We start from the raw sequence: 17,163 nt of genomic DNA on the forward strand, positions 1-17,163 counted from the left end.
GACTGCTCCTGCCACCGTCGCAAGTTGGAGATTCGAAGCTCACTCCCTCACTCCTGGTCATGCAACTAACGTTTCAAGAGTGGAACCACAGTCGCCGGGATCGCCTCCTGCCTCCGTCACGAAGCTCTATTCTAGCGTCGTCAGCGCCATCTCTGTTCCACCGTCGTCGGCACCATCTCTGTTCCACCGGTCAGCGCTGCTCCCCCTTTTGCTTACGATCTGCTCTATTCTATGCTTCTAGCTTCTAGGTATTTTTTTCAACAATAATTGTTGAATAATCTGTGAATTTGTTATGGGTTGAATAATTGTTAATTAATCTGTAAGCCTTGCTGTTGTTACTGGGTTGAATAATTGTTGAATAATTCTTCTTAATTAATCTGTGAACCTTGCTGTGGTTACTAGATTGAATAATTGTTGTTAGTTAGTCTATAAATCTTGCTATTGTTACTGGTTTTAGGGTTTTCTATCATATTATCTCTTTATTCTTAATTTACTTTGGTGAAATTGTTAATTATTACAGCATTGTTCTTATTTTTGTGATTTATGTTAATTATAATTTATATTTCTAATTCTTATTATTCTTGAGATTTTGATTTTGTTCATTATAATTTATATTTCTGGATTATTTGTGATTTGATTTTTGTGATTTCTTTAAAATTTTGTGACAAGCTTCAATTCAAGATGGTATGGTATCATTTCTATGAATCAATCTCATTAGGGTTTGGTTTATTGATTCTTTCACTATGCTCCCAGGGGGTGGTGGATTGGTTTATTATTGATAAGATTTTATGACTTGTTCTGGAGATGGTGTTGTGATCAATATGATTGTTGGTGGGGAAGTGGTCGAAACGCAAAGTAATTTCCATTGGTAAAAAGTTTGAATTAGAGAATCTGTATGTTACTTTGTTATCAATTTTCTTTCGATGTGTACTAGTAATTTGTAATTCAAGAAAGGTAGCTTGCTTAGAATCTCCATTAGCCTAGGCACTAATAGCGTTATTCTGTTTCAGTAAACTAGTAATGTCTCTTTTGTAACTGTCTATTGATTCTAAAATTCTTACTTTACAAGAAACTGTAACCAAGATCAAGGAGCTTATTTTGCTGGAAAGTATCAAGAGCAACCCACCAGAAAGTAATCATATTTTTTATGATATAAATTAAATGTTAGAATTCATAGACGAACCTTTTTTTCTTTGAAGTAAATAAAAATAATAATATTTTCTCCACTGTCAAGAATATATTCAAACTTTTAAGGTAAGACTGTTAACTAGAAATATAGCATTGTTGATGCTTATGTTTGTAGTTTTTATGCTTCCGTTCATATGCTGTGATTGTGTTGGTTTGTTTGTTATTTGTGATGGTAATCAGTGGCTAAGAGAAGGGGGGTTGAATCTTAGCCCCTCTTTTTGCTGAATATTACTTTCTGCCTTTTAAGATAGCTTCAGGAGATATTTCTGCTTTTTATCTCATAACAAGTCAAGAGATATTTTCTTTTTGTCTCGTAACCGGTTAGGAGATATTTTTCAACTTTGTCTCCTATGCAACAGAATTAGCAATGGAGTAGATGAGAAAGAGAAAATCACACCCAGAAGTATCCTGGTTCAGCTGCTAAGTGCAATGCAGCCTACATCCAGTCTCCATCACAACAGTGACTGACGTGGCGAAAAATTGCCGATTAAGAAATTAATATAGAAATAACGTTGCGAGTACAGTCCTTAACCGACGAAAACTCCGCTTATCAATTTAGAAAGAATTGTCACAAATTGAGAATAAAAATACTAGGAGTAGAAATCCCAGGTCGTCTCCCAACGAGTTGACAAAAGAGTGCTATTTTATTAGTCAGAAATTTTCGAGAAATTTTAAGAGTTGGAGAACAGAAAATTAAATGATTGTAAATTAAAGCAATGAAAATTAGCAAGAGAATTTATATAATCAAAATAAAAAGCCTTGACTGGGAGAAGATTAATTGGAAGTTCTATCCTTGTTGAATTTCTCCCAAGTGTAATAGCAAGAGGTTGTTGTTTTCACTTAGTTAACCCTTACCGAATAAAGGAAAGTCAAGCAATTGAGCCAAATCTTATTCACAAGTCCTAATCCTCTTCTATGGAAGGATTAGCGTGAGTGACTAGAGAGTCAGCCAACAACTTCCAATTTCTAATTACACTTGAGTATTCCAACTCAAGGGTCTTCTTTTAATTAACTCCCAAGTCAAGTTAAGAGTCTACTCCATTGACATGAATGCCATTTTCATAAACCATAAAAGGGAATAAAAAGAAGACATGGTAAACTAAATAAGATAATAACTGAAAATTAATTAAAAGTAAAAATAATTCTTTGCATTAATAAATCCCAAAATCAAAAGTATCCATACTTAAATCTGAACAGGGTTAATGGTTGATTAAAAGAGTAAAGGAATAAGAAAACAACCTAGAATAATGGAAACTTCAATGGAGGTAGTAACTCTTCAATATCTAAATCAAAAGCATAAAACTCTAAAACTATGAATGTGAAGAAACCTAGAGGAAGTAGTGTTTCTCTCTAAGATTCAAAACTAAAACTAAAAACTATGCGAATGAGAATGTCTGTTGAGTCTCTGCTTGTCTCCTGGCTCTAGTATGTGTTTCTGGGCCAAAAACTGGGTCCAAACTCAGCCCAAAATCGCCCCCAGCGTCTTTTATGGTTTCTGCACGTGGCGCATGTCACGTGTACGCGTCGATGGTCTTCTTCGCGTGTCACGCGTATGCGTCAGGTATGCGCACGCATCGCTGTAAAAATCTCCAAATCACACGCACGCGTGATCCATGCGTGCGCGTCGATCCTTGCTGGTCATCTCCTTTATTTCTTGTGTTTCTTCCATTTTTGCAAGCTTCCTCTCCATCCTTTAAGCCATTCCTGCCCTATAAAGCCTGAGAACACTTAACACATAGATCACGGCATCAAATGGTATAAAAGTTCATTAAAAATACACAATTTAAAGGCTTAGGAAGCAAGTTTTCAACCATAGAACAAAATTGGGAAGGAAATGTAAAATCATGCAAATTGTATGAATAAGTATGCAAAGACTTGATAAAAACCACTCAAATTAGCACAAGATAAACCATAAAATAGTGGTTTATTAGTGACGGAATTTCACTATAATCAACAGATTACATATACCAATTCTTCCCTAGGAACTACCCATTCCTATCTGGAACAAGTCCAGAATCTATCCCCAAAACTAAACTTGACTTGGACAACTACCAAGCTTTCAACCGCAAAGTGCTAACCCAACTTGCAAGGGAACAAGTCCAGATTCTACCCCAACCTAAACTTGACTAGACCTCAATCTAGCTTTCAACCACAAAGTGCTAACCCAACTTGCAAGAGAATCCCCTCAGGATCATTACAACAAAACAGAAATACATACAAAGAATTTTTGAGATAATAATGGCTTTTTCTTTAACTCTCTGCCTTTTTTCACTCATTGGCTTTTTCTTACAAAACCTCACATTTTGCCTTTTACCAATGAAACACAGACAGACTCACTGAGAAAAAGAAATATTCAATGAAAGCCATGAAGGAGAAGAATAAACAACTCAAAGAGCTATAGAAACTCAAACGTGTGCTCTAACTCCTTGCTTCAACCCTTGACTGTTCACCCTTATTATAGAAGAGGAAGCTTCCAAGGTTGAAACCGGTTCAACCAAACCACCAACATTTTCTTCTTCAACACACAATCGGTTTGGACAGAGAGAAGAGAGAGGCAAACCGAAAGCAAATCAACATGCATGTACCTCTCTCTCATCCCTTCTCATCAAGCTTTATCAATCTGAGCCTTCCATCTTGACTTTGTCCCCAAGAAAGAATTCTGACCCTTGATGAACTCTTGATCCTTGACAGCTCTATCTGTTCCATTTTTGCTTTTTCCTCCACGTAGCTACAATAGCTACCTTTTGTCTTGGATGAACAAAAAGTGAAAATGAGCTTCACCATAGAGATCTTCTTCTCTGACTGAGGCCGATTGTTTCTACTTTAGGCATGAAGATCTTGAAGCTTCTTCTTCACATCTTGCCTTTAGTGGCAACAATCTTAGCCACTACATGCTTCGGATCTTCTTTCTTCAGAGGCCATCATCAAACTAGCTTTTTTCTTCTTCATAGCTTCACTATTTTTCTTTGAACTTCTCTTTTCTTTGATAACTTGTTCACTCTTCTTTCTTGAGTGAAGTGACAACCGAAACAACAAAGAGAGAGAAGAGAGAGTAGAAACAAAGCATTGAATGTTAGATTAAATAAAATTGAAATCCCACTAACAATCCCCAATGCAACGTGTGGTGTAAGAACCGCGACTAATCAACCGGTTAATTAAGTAATTAATATTACCCAAATTAGGCTTCAAAAAGTTAGAGAGAGAATTTGAGGATTTAAAGGTAATTTTCAGACTCAGTGGGTTTTTCTGAGTCAGAAAATGTGCTTTCTGCAAAAAACCGTAAAAAATCGTGAATCGGTAGTTGAACCGGTTGAACCGGTTCAAGTCTGCCCGGTACCGCAAGAGAAAAAGTGAAAACCGGCAAAAACCTTAGAAAAATGTTAGAAATGAAAAAACCGGGCATTAATTTTAAAGGTTTGGCCCGAAGTTGGGCCAAACGGACTAAAAACGCTAACGGGTCGGACCGGGCCCAAGTTGGGCCCAAGCCCAACATATAAAAGGCTTGTTAAATGAACCAAATCAGCCACAACACTAAACACACTCACACATGCTGAATTGAAGAGAGGAAGAAGAAACCCTTTTGGGCACTATTCATCTCAATCTTCCAAAGCTCATATCTTGAGTTAGAGAGCTCTGATCACCGCACTGTTTGCGGCTACGCGTTCCTTGTGAAGAGCTCTACAAAACTCATTTAAAAAACTGGTAAGGAAAGCTTGAATCCCTCTCAGTTTCTCTCCTCAAAATTTCGGGTTTATAGGATTTTTGATTAAATGAGTTTTTGTGATTCTTGGTGTTTAGGTTTGCTCTAATCCTTGCTTAGCCTTGGATTCTTGCTAGTAAATCTGTTGGAGAAGGTAAGAGCCACTAAAACCTTGTGAATTAATGTTTAATTGGAACCCTAGATTGATTTGAGGTGAATTGTATGTATATAGTTTGATTATTGTGGCTTTGGGAGCTCTTGGAACTTAATTGTGCTTATTGAAGTGGAAGTGAAAGCTTGGTTTGTGGTTGGGAGCTTGCTTGGGGTAAATTAAAGTTTTGGTGCATAAAGGGAATCGGCCAAGGTATGGTTTCGGTTTCCACTATGTAGTATATAATATTCATGGACACATAGGCTAGTGACCAATAAGATAGGTTGAACTAAAATGATGGTTGGTGTGTTAAATGTTGATGAATTGATAAATGTTGGGTTAATTTGTGATGAATTTTAATGATATGATGTTGTTGAATGATTGTATGGATTGGAAGTTGGTTCCTTATCAAACTTTAGAGGATCCAAATCCGGGTTTGATGGTGATTTTGATCATAAGTGTTATATAGTTGATGTTGGAATTGAGAGTAATGAAATGAGAAGGAGAATATGGTAAGGTTGGTGTATTATAATACAACAGGTATATTTTGATGAAAAATGGAGTTTTGGATGTTTTGGTATGATTTGGAATGTGTATGGTAAGGAATTGTGTACATGGTGAAAATTGGTAAATTTGGGATTTTGATGAACTTTGTACGATCATAACTTTGACCTCGTTTTCAAAATTAATTAAAATTTATTTATAATTAAAGATTTTTTAAAACTCTTTAAATTGATATAAAATTTGTGAAAATTGGAATTTTGTAGAGGAAGTTATGATCCTTCAAAGTTGGTGTTAAAAATTTGAAATTCTGCAAAGTTGCAGAATTTCATGATTTCTGATATGTGCGGGCGCACACCCTCGTGCGGACGCCCCCTGCAAATATTTTGACCTGTGCGGACGCACACACTTATGCGCACACACAGATAGGGAAGTGCGTTCTGTTCGCAGCGCCAGCACGGCTTGTGCGCGCACATATCCAAGGAAAAACTTCAACCTGTGCGGACACATAGGTCTGTGCGGACGCACACGTCGGGAAGGTCAATCTGTTGGGGGCGCTGGCACAGGTTGTGCGAGGGAACAGATTTTAGAAATTTTGTTACCTGTGTATACTCACACCCCTATGCGTACGCACACATCTTAAAACTTCCTGGGCGTGCGCACGCACACACCCCTCTACGGCTGCACACGTCCTGTTTCTTAAATTTTTCTTGTTTTTCAACTATTCTACCTTCCTAACAAGGTTGTAAGCTTCTAAAACACCATTTTAAGAGTTTTGGGCTTAATTTTGAGTATTAGAACATGGGATATAACTTAAGGGTTCTAGAGCATGGTTTTATGATAAATTAGAAAACGGAGGCTTAGGTTTCTGGCATGTTGAGAATGATTTGACTTTGGGTGGAGGATGATTGATATATGAGATAAGGAATGATGAACTTTTGACATTGGAAACTGAGTTATGAATGGACAGTGGCTGAGCTGATTCGAGCACTCGGATTGAGACAATGGATCTCTGTATACTGAAAATGTTTTTCTGAAAACCACTAAAATATTGTTTTTACTGAGAATATGAGACGCTGTGCGTCCGGCAGGGACGGCGGTTGGATCCCGCCTGTCGAGGTAGCGGCAGCGATGTAAGGGCAGTGGTTCATCCCGCTTGCATTGAGATGTGAGGTCTGAGGCAAGAGTATCTTGCTCGCATCCCTTCGAATCTATAGGCGAGCAGGCGCCGGTACCTGGACAGTGATCCAGGCACTATATCTCGGGGTTCCCATATGAGAAATTCGTAGGGCGACGTTTCCATGGAGATGTGTCGGGTTGGCAGTTGAACCGACAATGTGATATCACAGCCAGTAGGGCAGGCATTCATCATATGCATTTTCTACCTGTTTGCTTGCTTTGCCGACTTAAATTTGTATGTCCAATTGAATAACATGTCTAATTGCTTACCTGATCTACTTGCCTTGTATGCCTTTACTTGTGAATTACTTGCATTGTTACTAATTATGTTTTCTACTAGGATTGAGGAGGTTCGGAAGGCGGTGGCGATGGGATCGCATGGAGGATAGGTTGGTGAAGGCTGTGGGACAGCGGTGTTTGGTTAGAATAGAAATCCCTTAAGATAGATCACCCGGTTTAATTATGATAAGGTTTATATTATACTTATTTGTTTTAGAATGTTTTAAGCTTGAATCTTGTGATGGATATGGAGTTTAGGATTGTCTTTGGCGTCCTGGGGTCTTATATCCTACATCACTGGGCACTGTTACCATACTAAGAACCTCCGGTTCTCATACCATATCTTTGTTGTGTTTTTCAGATGCAGGTTACAACCCACCTCGGTGAGTTTCTTGGGATGGTAACAGAAGCAGAGGATCCTGGACTATTTTGGAGTCTTTTTGGTTTATCTGTTTATACATCTCTCTTTTGTATTTCGTTTTGCCTAGAGGCATATTTATGAGAGAAAAACTTGTATAAGCTGTTTCAAACTATCAGTTTTCTATATGGTTCTGTATACTTGTATATGGCTAGCCGGCTTAAACTTCGCGAGTCGTGGCTAGTTTCCTATGATATTATATACTTATCTTTTGATATATCTTATTTGTTTCTTGTGCCTCAAGCTAGTAGCTTTGTTAGTACGTTTTGTGCTTTTGAAATACTATTTTTGAGCTATATCCTTCATCGGGCTTCTAGATTATAATATTTCTTCTATATATTATACGTATGAGCTTTAGAACTGTTGTAATCTCTGATTAACATTTGCTTTACGGTGCCAGGTAAGACTTAGGGTAATTAGGGTGTTACATTTAGTGGTATCAGAGCGGTTCGTCCTCGTGAACCTGAGGGATGGACCGATTGTGCTTCGTTGCATACTCTGTGTGTCTTTTCTTTGATGCTATTAGGTTATCTACTTGATATATACATAGCATGCTTGTTTGTGAGTGCCTGTTTAGGATAATTGAAGCACTAGGCTTTTGATATTGAGACTGATCACCTTGATATCGATTGTTTGGTGTAGACAGGAACCCTACATGGCCACTCGCGGGCGAGGTCGAACACGTACACGGGAAAGTAGGAATGAGCAACTAGCTGATAACCATGCCGAGTTCATGGCGGCCATGGCTAACTTAGCGAACACCATGGAAGCAAATGCTACTGCGACTCTGCAAGCTATGCAGAGGTTAGGCCAACCAGCGGGGAATGGCAATGGGAACGGAGAAGGAAATGCCAATGATAATGCTGAGGGAAATGGCGATAATACGGGAGTAGTTCCGATGACCTTGGCGACGTTCCTCAAGGTTCATCCGTCAATTTTTTGAGGGTCCACAAATCCTATTGAAGCGGACCACTGGTTCCAGGCTATGGAGCGTGCTTTACAGGCGCAGCATGTTCCCCTCAATCAATATGTAGAGTTTGCCGCTTATCAACTAGCAGGAGAGGCCCAGCCCTGGTGGCAAGCTGAGTATTATTTGCTACAGCTTCAGAATGCCGACATTCCATGGGAGGTGTTCCAAACGGCTTTCTACAAGAAATACTTCCCTGAGTCTGCAAGGGAAGCGAAGGAGATAGAGCTAATGCAGCTGAAGCAAGGTTCCATGTCTGTAGCTGAGTACACCAACAAGTTCGAAGAGCTTTGTAGGTTTTCTCGGGTGTGTCAGGGTAACCCGGAGACTTTCGAGAGCTGTAGGTGCATTAAGTACCAAAGGGGCTTGAAGGACAACATTATGACTGCTGTGGCTCCTATAGAGATCCGTGTCTTCTCCGACTTGGTGAATAAGGTTAGAGTAGTGGAGGAGTATGCCAAGACTGTGGCAGTATCTAAGGACACTCATGGAGGGAGTTCTAGTGGTGGGCGTGGCAAGTATTTTCATCCGAGAGGACAAAGCTTCAAGAGAGGAGGATATACGCCTCAAGGCCAAGGGGGCTTTAGAAAGAACAATAAGAATCAGTTTTAGTATGCTAGGGTAAGAGGAAATCAGAGTAAGAGTTCTCCGGATTTAGCTTGTAATCGTTGTGGACGTTTTCACCCTTATGACTCATGCAAGATTGGTTTAGGTGGTTGCTTCAAGTGTGGGTTGCCTGGCCACATTACGAAGGATTGCCCTCGTGGGGGGAATCAGAATGCAGGCCAGAGTCAGCATCAAGGTCGAGTCTTTGCTGTGAATGCCAAGAATGCTTCTAAGGTGGATCCGTCGTGAGAGGTATATGTCTAATTGGTGATAAGCCCTTAGTTACATTATATGATACTAGAGCTTTGCATTCATTTATTTCATTTGCTAAAGTTGAGGAATTAGGTTTGAAAGTGTCAGAATTACCTTTTGATCTGCATGTACATACTCCGCATCAGACAGTTATGACTAGGTCAGGTTGTAGACAAGTAGGTTTCAAGCTTGAGAGTAGAGATTTTGTGCATGATTTGATCTGTTTACCAATGGTGGGGCTTGAAATGATTTTGGGGTTTGATTGGTTGTCGAAGAATCGGATTTTGTTGGACTGTTCTGAGCGGACCATTCGGTTTATGCCGGAAGGAGAGAATGGAGTGGTGGTAGCTACGGGATATTACCTGAATTCTGTAATGGTGCACTGTAGTGGGGAGGAGTGTCAGGGTTATATTCTGTTGGCTGCTAATGCGTTGGATGATGCCCAGAACTTAGATCAGATACCAGTGGTTAAAGATTTTCCAAAAGTGTTCCCAGAAGATATCCCTGAGTTCCCACCTCAGAGGGAAATTGAATTTGCGATCGAATTGGTGCTGGGAGCCGGACCAGTATCGATTACACCTTATAGGATGGCTCCGATAGAGCTGGCAGAGTTAAAGACTTAGTTGGAAGAGCTTCTGAACAAGAGGTTTATTCGACCGAGTGTATCATCGTGGGGAGCGCCAGTTTTATTGGTAAAGAAGAAGGATGGAGGGATGAGATTGTGTGTGGATTACCGACAATTGAACAAAGTGACTGTGAAGAACAAGTACCCGCTGCCAAGGATAGATGATTTGATGGATCAATTGCAAGGAGCTGGAGTGTTTTCCAAAATCAATTTGAGATCCGGTTACTGATAAACCACTATTTTATGGTTTATATTGTGTTTAATTGTGTGGTTTTATCATGATCCTTACCCACTTATTCATTAAATTAGCATGAAATTATAATCCCTTCCTGAATTTATAACATGTTTGAAAACTGCTTCCTAGAAACTTTAATTATGTATTTTTAATTCTCCTTTATTCCATTCGATGCCGTGATCTGTGTGTTGAGTGTTTCAGACTTTATAGGGCATGAATGAGTTGGAGATTGGAAAGGAAGCTAGCAAAAATAGAAGGAACACAAGAATTTGAGGAGATAACCAGCAAGAAGTGACGCGGTCGCATGGCTCACGCGACCGCGCGAAGGAGCGCAAATCGCAGTGACGCGGCCGCATGGCTCACGCGGCCGCGCGGATTGGAAAAGCTCAGGCGACGCGGTAGCGTGGACGACGCGAACGCGTGGCAAGGAAAAGCGCGAATGACGCGTCCGCATGGATGACGCGATCGCGTGACATGTGCGATCTGCATAATCTGCAGACTTCACTGGGGGCAATTTTGGACCTTATTTCGACCCAGTTTTCGGCCCGGAACAGCAGACTAGAGCCAGAGAATATGCAGAAACAAAAGAGAACATTCATTCTACACAGTTGACAGTTTTAGATCTAGTTTTTCCTTCTCTAGGTTTTTCTCTCTAGGTTTTAGAATTTTAATTTTGGGAATTGATCTTAGCATTGGAACATTGAGAAGAGTTATTTTTCCTCATCAAGACCTCGTCATTCTAGTTCGTTCTCTTAACTTGGTTTTATTCTTCCATGTTCTTTGCTTTGTTCAATTTTGTCATTTGAATACTTTCATGATTATTTGATACAAGGATTATTTCTTCCATTTTAATTTATTTTTCCATTCCAATAATCATGTCTTCTTTTAATTCCCTTTCATGTGTTATGGATTTATTATTTACAATGAGTGAGTAGTTCCCTTACTTGATGGGGAGTTGATTGAAAGGAACTCTTGAGTTGGAAGGATTGAAAGAAAAATTGTAATTGGGTTAACTATTGGATTGTTATCTAATCACTAACACCAATCCCTTTGAACTAAGTGGGTTGCAACTCGTGAACAAATCTAGCATTCCAACTTGTTTGATTTTCCTTTACCTAGTAAAGGATAACTAAACGGAACAACCATTAATTATAAATTAATCTTGAAATCATCCCATCAATAATAGAGATTCCAACTAATCAACTCCCAGTCAAGGCTTTTATTCATATTATTTAAATTTCCTCTTTTTAATTTTCCCTCTACTTAACTCAACTTCTTGGAACATCTGATTAATAAAATAGCACACTTTTCTACAACTCGTTGGGAGACGACCTGGGACTCCAACTCCCAGTAATTTTTAATTTAAACTCTTTGTGACATATTTCTAAATTGATAGGCAGATTTTTGGTGAGTTAAGAACTATACTTGCAACGTAACTATTTTAATAATTTTTAATTCACCAACTTCTGCGCCTCATCAATTTTTGGCGCCGTTGCCGGGGAGTTGCAATAGAGTGCTAAAGTTATTAATTAGAATTTATTTATTTGCATTTTATTTTATTTTGCTACTATGAGCTGCATGTTTCTTCCGTCAAATGACGTGTTCACTTCCTGATCCGCGCTTGCTAATATTCGATCCTGAAATTGAAAGGACTATTTCACGAATAAGGCGAGAACAGCGTCGGTTAGTCCACTCTAAGGGCGGATCTAAGAGTGAACTTGAGGAAGAAACCAGCCCCCGTTCTACTGATTCGGTTGTTTTACGTGCAGAAGACATGGCAGCTAGGAGAGTTACCATCCAGGAGGAAGGAGCCCCTGATTTTACAATGCAACCGTTTCAAGCGCATCATCTAGCGGTAGCTACAGAGATTTCCAGAGCCTATCAAGCACTTGAGAGATTTCCAGGCAGCCTGTTCTACTGTCAGGCATGATGGTACTGATGAAACTTCAATTTTGCTGAAAGCTTTCCCGTTTTCTCTCGAGGGAAAAGCAAGAGACTAGTATTACACTCAACCTCTGGCAAATGTATCCAACTGGGATACACTCAGAAAGGAGTTTTTGGAAAAATTCTTTCCATTTGAAGTTACTGATAAACTGAGGAAGGATATTTCCACAATTGTTCAGGATGACAATGAAACTCTCTTTGAATACTGGGAGCGCTTCAATAATCTTCTGGAAGCATGCCCCCACCACATGATCGACAAGATAGTGTTGCTTAGCTATATTACACAGGGCATGAGGCCCCAAGATAAGACCACATTGGAAAGTGCTAGCAATGGGTCTATGAAGAAGTACAAGACCACTGATGAGGCTTGGCAATTGATCAGTGATTTAGCTGAATCTACTAGGAACCACAGACAAAGGCAAGACCGTTCAAAAGCCGTTGCAGAAGTATCCTCTAACAGAGAGACTGCTGCTCTAACTCAAAGTATATGTGAGATGACCAACTTGCTGAAGCAGATGCAATTGAATCAACAACAAGCTCAGCAAGCTCAACCTCCTTCGCCACAGCAAAACCAACAATTAGTCCCGCAAAGAATTTGTGGAATCTGTGCTGATTACAGCCATTACACTGATGAATGCCCGCAGCTCCAACAAGAAGACAACATGGTGGCATCCACTCATAACTTCTATGACCGCCCCAACCAAGGGTACAATCAAAGTGGAAATAATAACCATGGATGGCAGGACAATTCTAACCAGAATTGGAGGGACAACAATAACAGAGGAGGCAGAGATAATCAGGGAAATCAGAGGTGGAATAATAACAACAACAACAGGCAGCAGAATCAACCTTACAAAGCACCTCACCTGAGGCAAAACCAAGGACCACAGAACAATCAACAGCAGACATCTCAATTTACTCATTCTTCTTTATCTCCTAATGAAGAGCTACTACAATCTTTTGAGCAAAGACAACAGACCATGGAAAATAACATGAATAGTATTAACGCCAGTCTGAATGGTCTCACTTTTACTTTGCAAGCTCTTATGTCACAGCTTGGATCAACGCAAAATTCCAGTAACCAACCTTCAAGCTCCACTGGAATCCCCTCTCAACCATTACCCAATCCAAAGGGAGGCATTAATGCCATCACCCTAAGGTCTGGAACCACACTGCAGGAGGGGAGTCAGGAGGAACCAAGCCCACCAGAACACACCTCAGCTGAAGAGGTAGTAGAAATAGAAGATGTTGAAGAGGAAGAGGACATACAGGACATAGCTGAAGAAGAAATAGCTCAACCACAGGAGGAAGCACCAAAAGGCGCAGACACCACAGAAGAAACCACTCCTATTCCATTTCCACAACTTGCAAGGAAGCCCAGGAAGCAGCTGGAACCCGACCCCAAAATAGTAGAAATATTCAAAAAGGTTGAGGTAACTGTTCCTCTTTTTGATGTTATTCAGCAGGTACCTAAATATGCAAAGTTTCTAAAAGACTTATGTATCCATAAAGACAAAATTAATGAATTAGAAACTATTCCTTTAGGTAGTTCTATATCTGCTTTAATGGGAGGATTACCTGAAAAATGTAGTGATCCAGGTCCTTGTATAGTTAGCTGTACTATTGGTGGTGTAGTAATTTATGATTGCATGTATGATTTAGGAGCATGTGTCAGTATAATGCCTTTGTCTATATATGATATTTTGAGGCTCCCTCCCTTAAGAAGGTCGGCAGCTCGTTTTGTGTTAGCAGATAAAAGCATTATTACAGTGGCTGGAATTGCTGAAGATGTTTTGGTGAACATTAAAGGACTTACATTTTCCACTGATTTTTATATCTTGGAGATGCCCCATAATGATTCAGATAAGCCATCATCAATCCTACTCGGAAGACCATTCCTGAAGACATCAAAATTCAAATTGGATGCCTTTTCAGGAACATACTCCTTTGAAATAGATGGCCGCATAGTAATCTTCAATCTGAATGGAGTCATTGACAAAAGCCCAGAAGATCGTTCCATCTTCCAGTGTGATGTCATAAATGAAAGTGTAGCTAAATTTCACAAGGAAGAGTTTGAAGAGAGGCACACTGGACAAGGTCCAAGAGTGGGGACCCTCTTAACTGACAATGAGGGCACTTCGTCATTTTCACAAGCTCCAGATAATCCAGAGCCTGCCCATGATCAAAAGTTAGAATTGAAACCCCTCCCTCCACATCTCAAATATGCCTATCTCGAAGATGAGCAGAGGTTTCCAGTTATCATTGCAAGGGAACTTACTTCTCAACAAGAAGAGCAGTTACTTGATGTGCTGAGAAAGCATAAGAAGGCAATTGGGTGGAGCTTGGCAGACATAGTAGGCATCAACCCTCAAGTATGTGAGCACAGAATATTTTTAGAAGAGGAAGCAAGACCTGTCCGTCAACCCCAAAGAAGATTGAATCCCACCATCTTGGAAGTTGTCAAAAAGGAAGTGACCAGACTGTTGGAAGTAGGTATCATATATCCCATTTCAGACAGTGAATGGGTAATCCCAGTACAACTGGTGCCCAAGAAGTCTGGAGTCACTACAGTGAAGAATGAGCATGGAGAGTTCATAGCAACTAGAGTTCAGAATGCTTGGAGAGTCTGCATTGATTACAGGCGTCTCAACCAAGCTACCCGTAAGGATCACTACCCACTTCCATTCATTGATCAAATGCTGGATCGCCTGTCAGGTAAATCACATTATTACTTTTTAGATGGTTACACAGGTTATTTCCAGATTCATATAGCTCCTGAGGATCAGGAAAAGACTACTTTTACATGTCCTTTTGGGACTTATGCTTATAAGAGAATGCCCTTTGGCTTGTACAATGCACCAGCTACTTTCCAAAGGTGCATGATGAGTCTTTTCTCTGATCTTATTGAGGACTGTATGGAAGTTTTTATAGATGATTTTATGGTGATTTTTTTAGCCTTTGCTTAGATGGATTATCTAGAGTATTAGATAGATGTGTTAATACAAACCTTGTATTAAATTTCGAAAAATGTCACTTTATGGTAAAACAAGGAATTGTATTAGGACATGTGGTATCTAATAATGGCATTTCTGTAGACCCAGCAAAGGTGAATGTTATTTCTAGTTTACCTTACCCCTCTTTTGTGAGGGAAGTCCGTTCGTTCCTTGGCCATGCAGGTTTTTACAGGAGATTTATTAAGGACTTTAGTAAGGTCTCACTTTCCTTATCCAGATTACTGCAGAAGGATATTGAGTTCGAGCTCAGTGAGGATTGCAAATAAGCGTTTGATAAGCTGAAGACTGCTCTGACTCAAGCTCCAATTGTGAGAGGACCAGACTGGAGCCAGCCATTTGAAATCATGTGCGATGCTTCCAACCATGCAGTAGGAGCAGCGCTAGCTCAGCGTGAAGGTAAGGATCCTTTCGTTATTGCTTATGCGTCTAAGACTTTAGACACTGCCCAGGCCAATTATACTACTACTGAGAAAGAGCTTCTTGCTATTGTTTTTACTCTGGATAAATTCCGAGCTTATTTACTTGGTACTAGAGTAGTAGTGTATTCGGACCATGCAGCTTTAAAGTATCTATTAGCTAAAAAGGAGTCCAAACCAAGACTTATACGTTGGATACTGCTGTTACAAGAATTTGATTTAGAAATAAAGGATAGGAGTGGTAATCAAAATTTAGTGGCAGACCACTTGAGTCACCTTGAGCATATTAAGGATGATTCTACTCCTATAGATGATAATTTTCCTTTTGATAACCTGCAAGCCTGAGGTAGTCCCTTGGTATGCACCTGTTGCTAATTATTTAGTTAGCCGCACATTTCCTCCGAATTTCTCTAAGCATCAAAGAGATAAGCTGAAAAGCGAGTCTAAATATTATATATGGGATGACCCATATTTATGGAGATGTGGCGCTGATCAAGTAATTAGACGTTGTGTGCCTCAATCAGAATTCTAGTCCATTTTAGAGGCCTGTCACTCATCTAAGAGTGGAGGACATTTTGGTCCTCAAAGGACAGCTAGAAAGATCTTAGACTGTGGATTCTGGTGGCCTACCCTTTTTAGAGACGCTACTGAGTTTTGTAAATCTTGTCTCCCATGCCAGAAATTTGGTAATATATCCAGGAGGGATGAGATGCCTCAACAAATTATGCTTTTCTATGAAATTTTTGATGTTTGGGGCATTGACTTCATGGGTCCATTTCCAAATTCTAATGGATATTTTTATATATTGTTAGTTGTGGATTATGTTTTCAAATGGGTGGAAGCAATTTTTACCCGTATTGATGATGCTAACACTGTTGTTTCCTTTGTGAGAAACCATATTATATGTCGCTTCGGATCACCACGAGCAATCGTGAGCGATCAATGCACCCATTTTTGTAACAAGAGACTGACGGGATTAATGAAGAAGCATGGGATAATTCATAAAGTTGCAACAGCTTACCATCCCCAAACTAATGGGCAAGCCGAGGTGTCAAACAGAGAAATTAAGCATATCTTGCAAAAGATAGTAAAGCCTCATAGAAAAGACTGGAGCACCAGGCTACAAGATGCACTCTGGGCATACAGAACAGCATACAAGACACCCATTGGGATGAGTCCTTTCCGCTTGGTTTATGGAAAAGCTTGTCATCTCCCAATTGAAGTAGAACACAGAGCCTTTTGGGCAGTTAAGGAGTGCAACATGGGAATTGAGAAAGCTGGAGCTGAAAGGAAGTTGCAACTGTAAGAACTGGAGAACCTTCGCCTAGAAGCTTATGAAAACTCCAGAATATACAAGGAAAAGATGAAGGCTGTACATGATCAAAACATCAAGAAGAAAGAGTTCCAACCTAGGGATTTAGTCCTCCTTTACAAATCTCGACTAAGGCTCATGCCAAGCAAGTTGAGATCAAGATGGGAAGGTCCATACAGAGTAGAGAAGGCCGAACCGTACGGAGTTTATCACCTAAGCCATCCTTCAAGCTCTGAACTTATTAAGGTTATTGGACAACGCCTGAAGCTATACCATGGCGAGAAGGTATAGAGAAACAAGGAGTTTGAGATCTTCCTCTTGGAAGATCCTCACATAGCAGAGGATTGAGCTAGTGGAGCGTCCAACTTACGGACGT

At 39.9% G+C, this 17,163-nt stretch overlaps 1 protein-coding gene and 1 pseudogene across 1 annotated transcript; both read left to right on the forward strand.

The window, feature by feature from the left end:
* The first annotated feature begins 8,071 nt into the window (after positions 1–8,071).
* LOC148550914 (uncharacterized) lies at positions 8,072–9,238 on the forward strand (annotated as a pseudogene).
* Positions 9,239–9,393: 155 nt separating this feature from the next.
* On the forward strand, positions 9,394–9,864 carry LOC107607086 (uncharacterized). The gene has a single exon (XM_016309073.1). It carries the CDS (start codon positions 9,394–9,396, stop codon positions 9,862–9,864), a length of 471 nt encoding a protein of 156 aa, XP_016164559.1.
* Positions 9,865–17,163: the final 7,299 nt, after the last annotated feature.

This window comes from Arachis ipaensis, chromosome B7 (genome assembly GCF_059453495.1).
Source record: "Arachis ipaensis isolate K30076 ecotype BB chromosome B7, ASM5945349v1, whole genome shotgun sequence".
Lineage (NCBI taxonomy): Eukaryota > Viridiplantae > Streptophyta > Magnoliopsida > Fabales > Fabaceae > Arachis > Arachis ipaensis.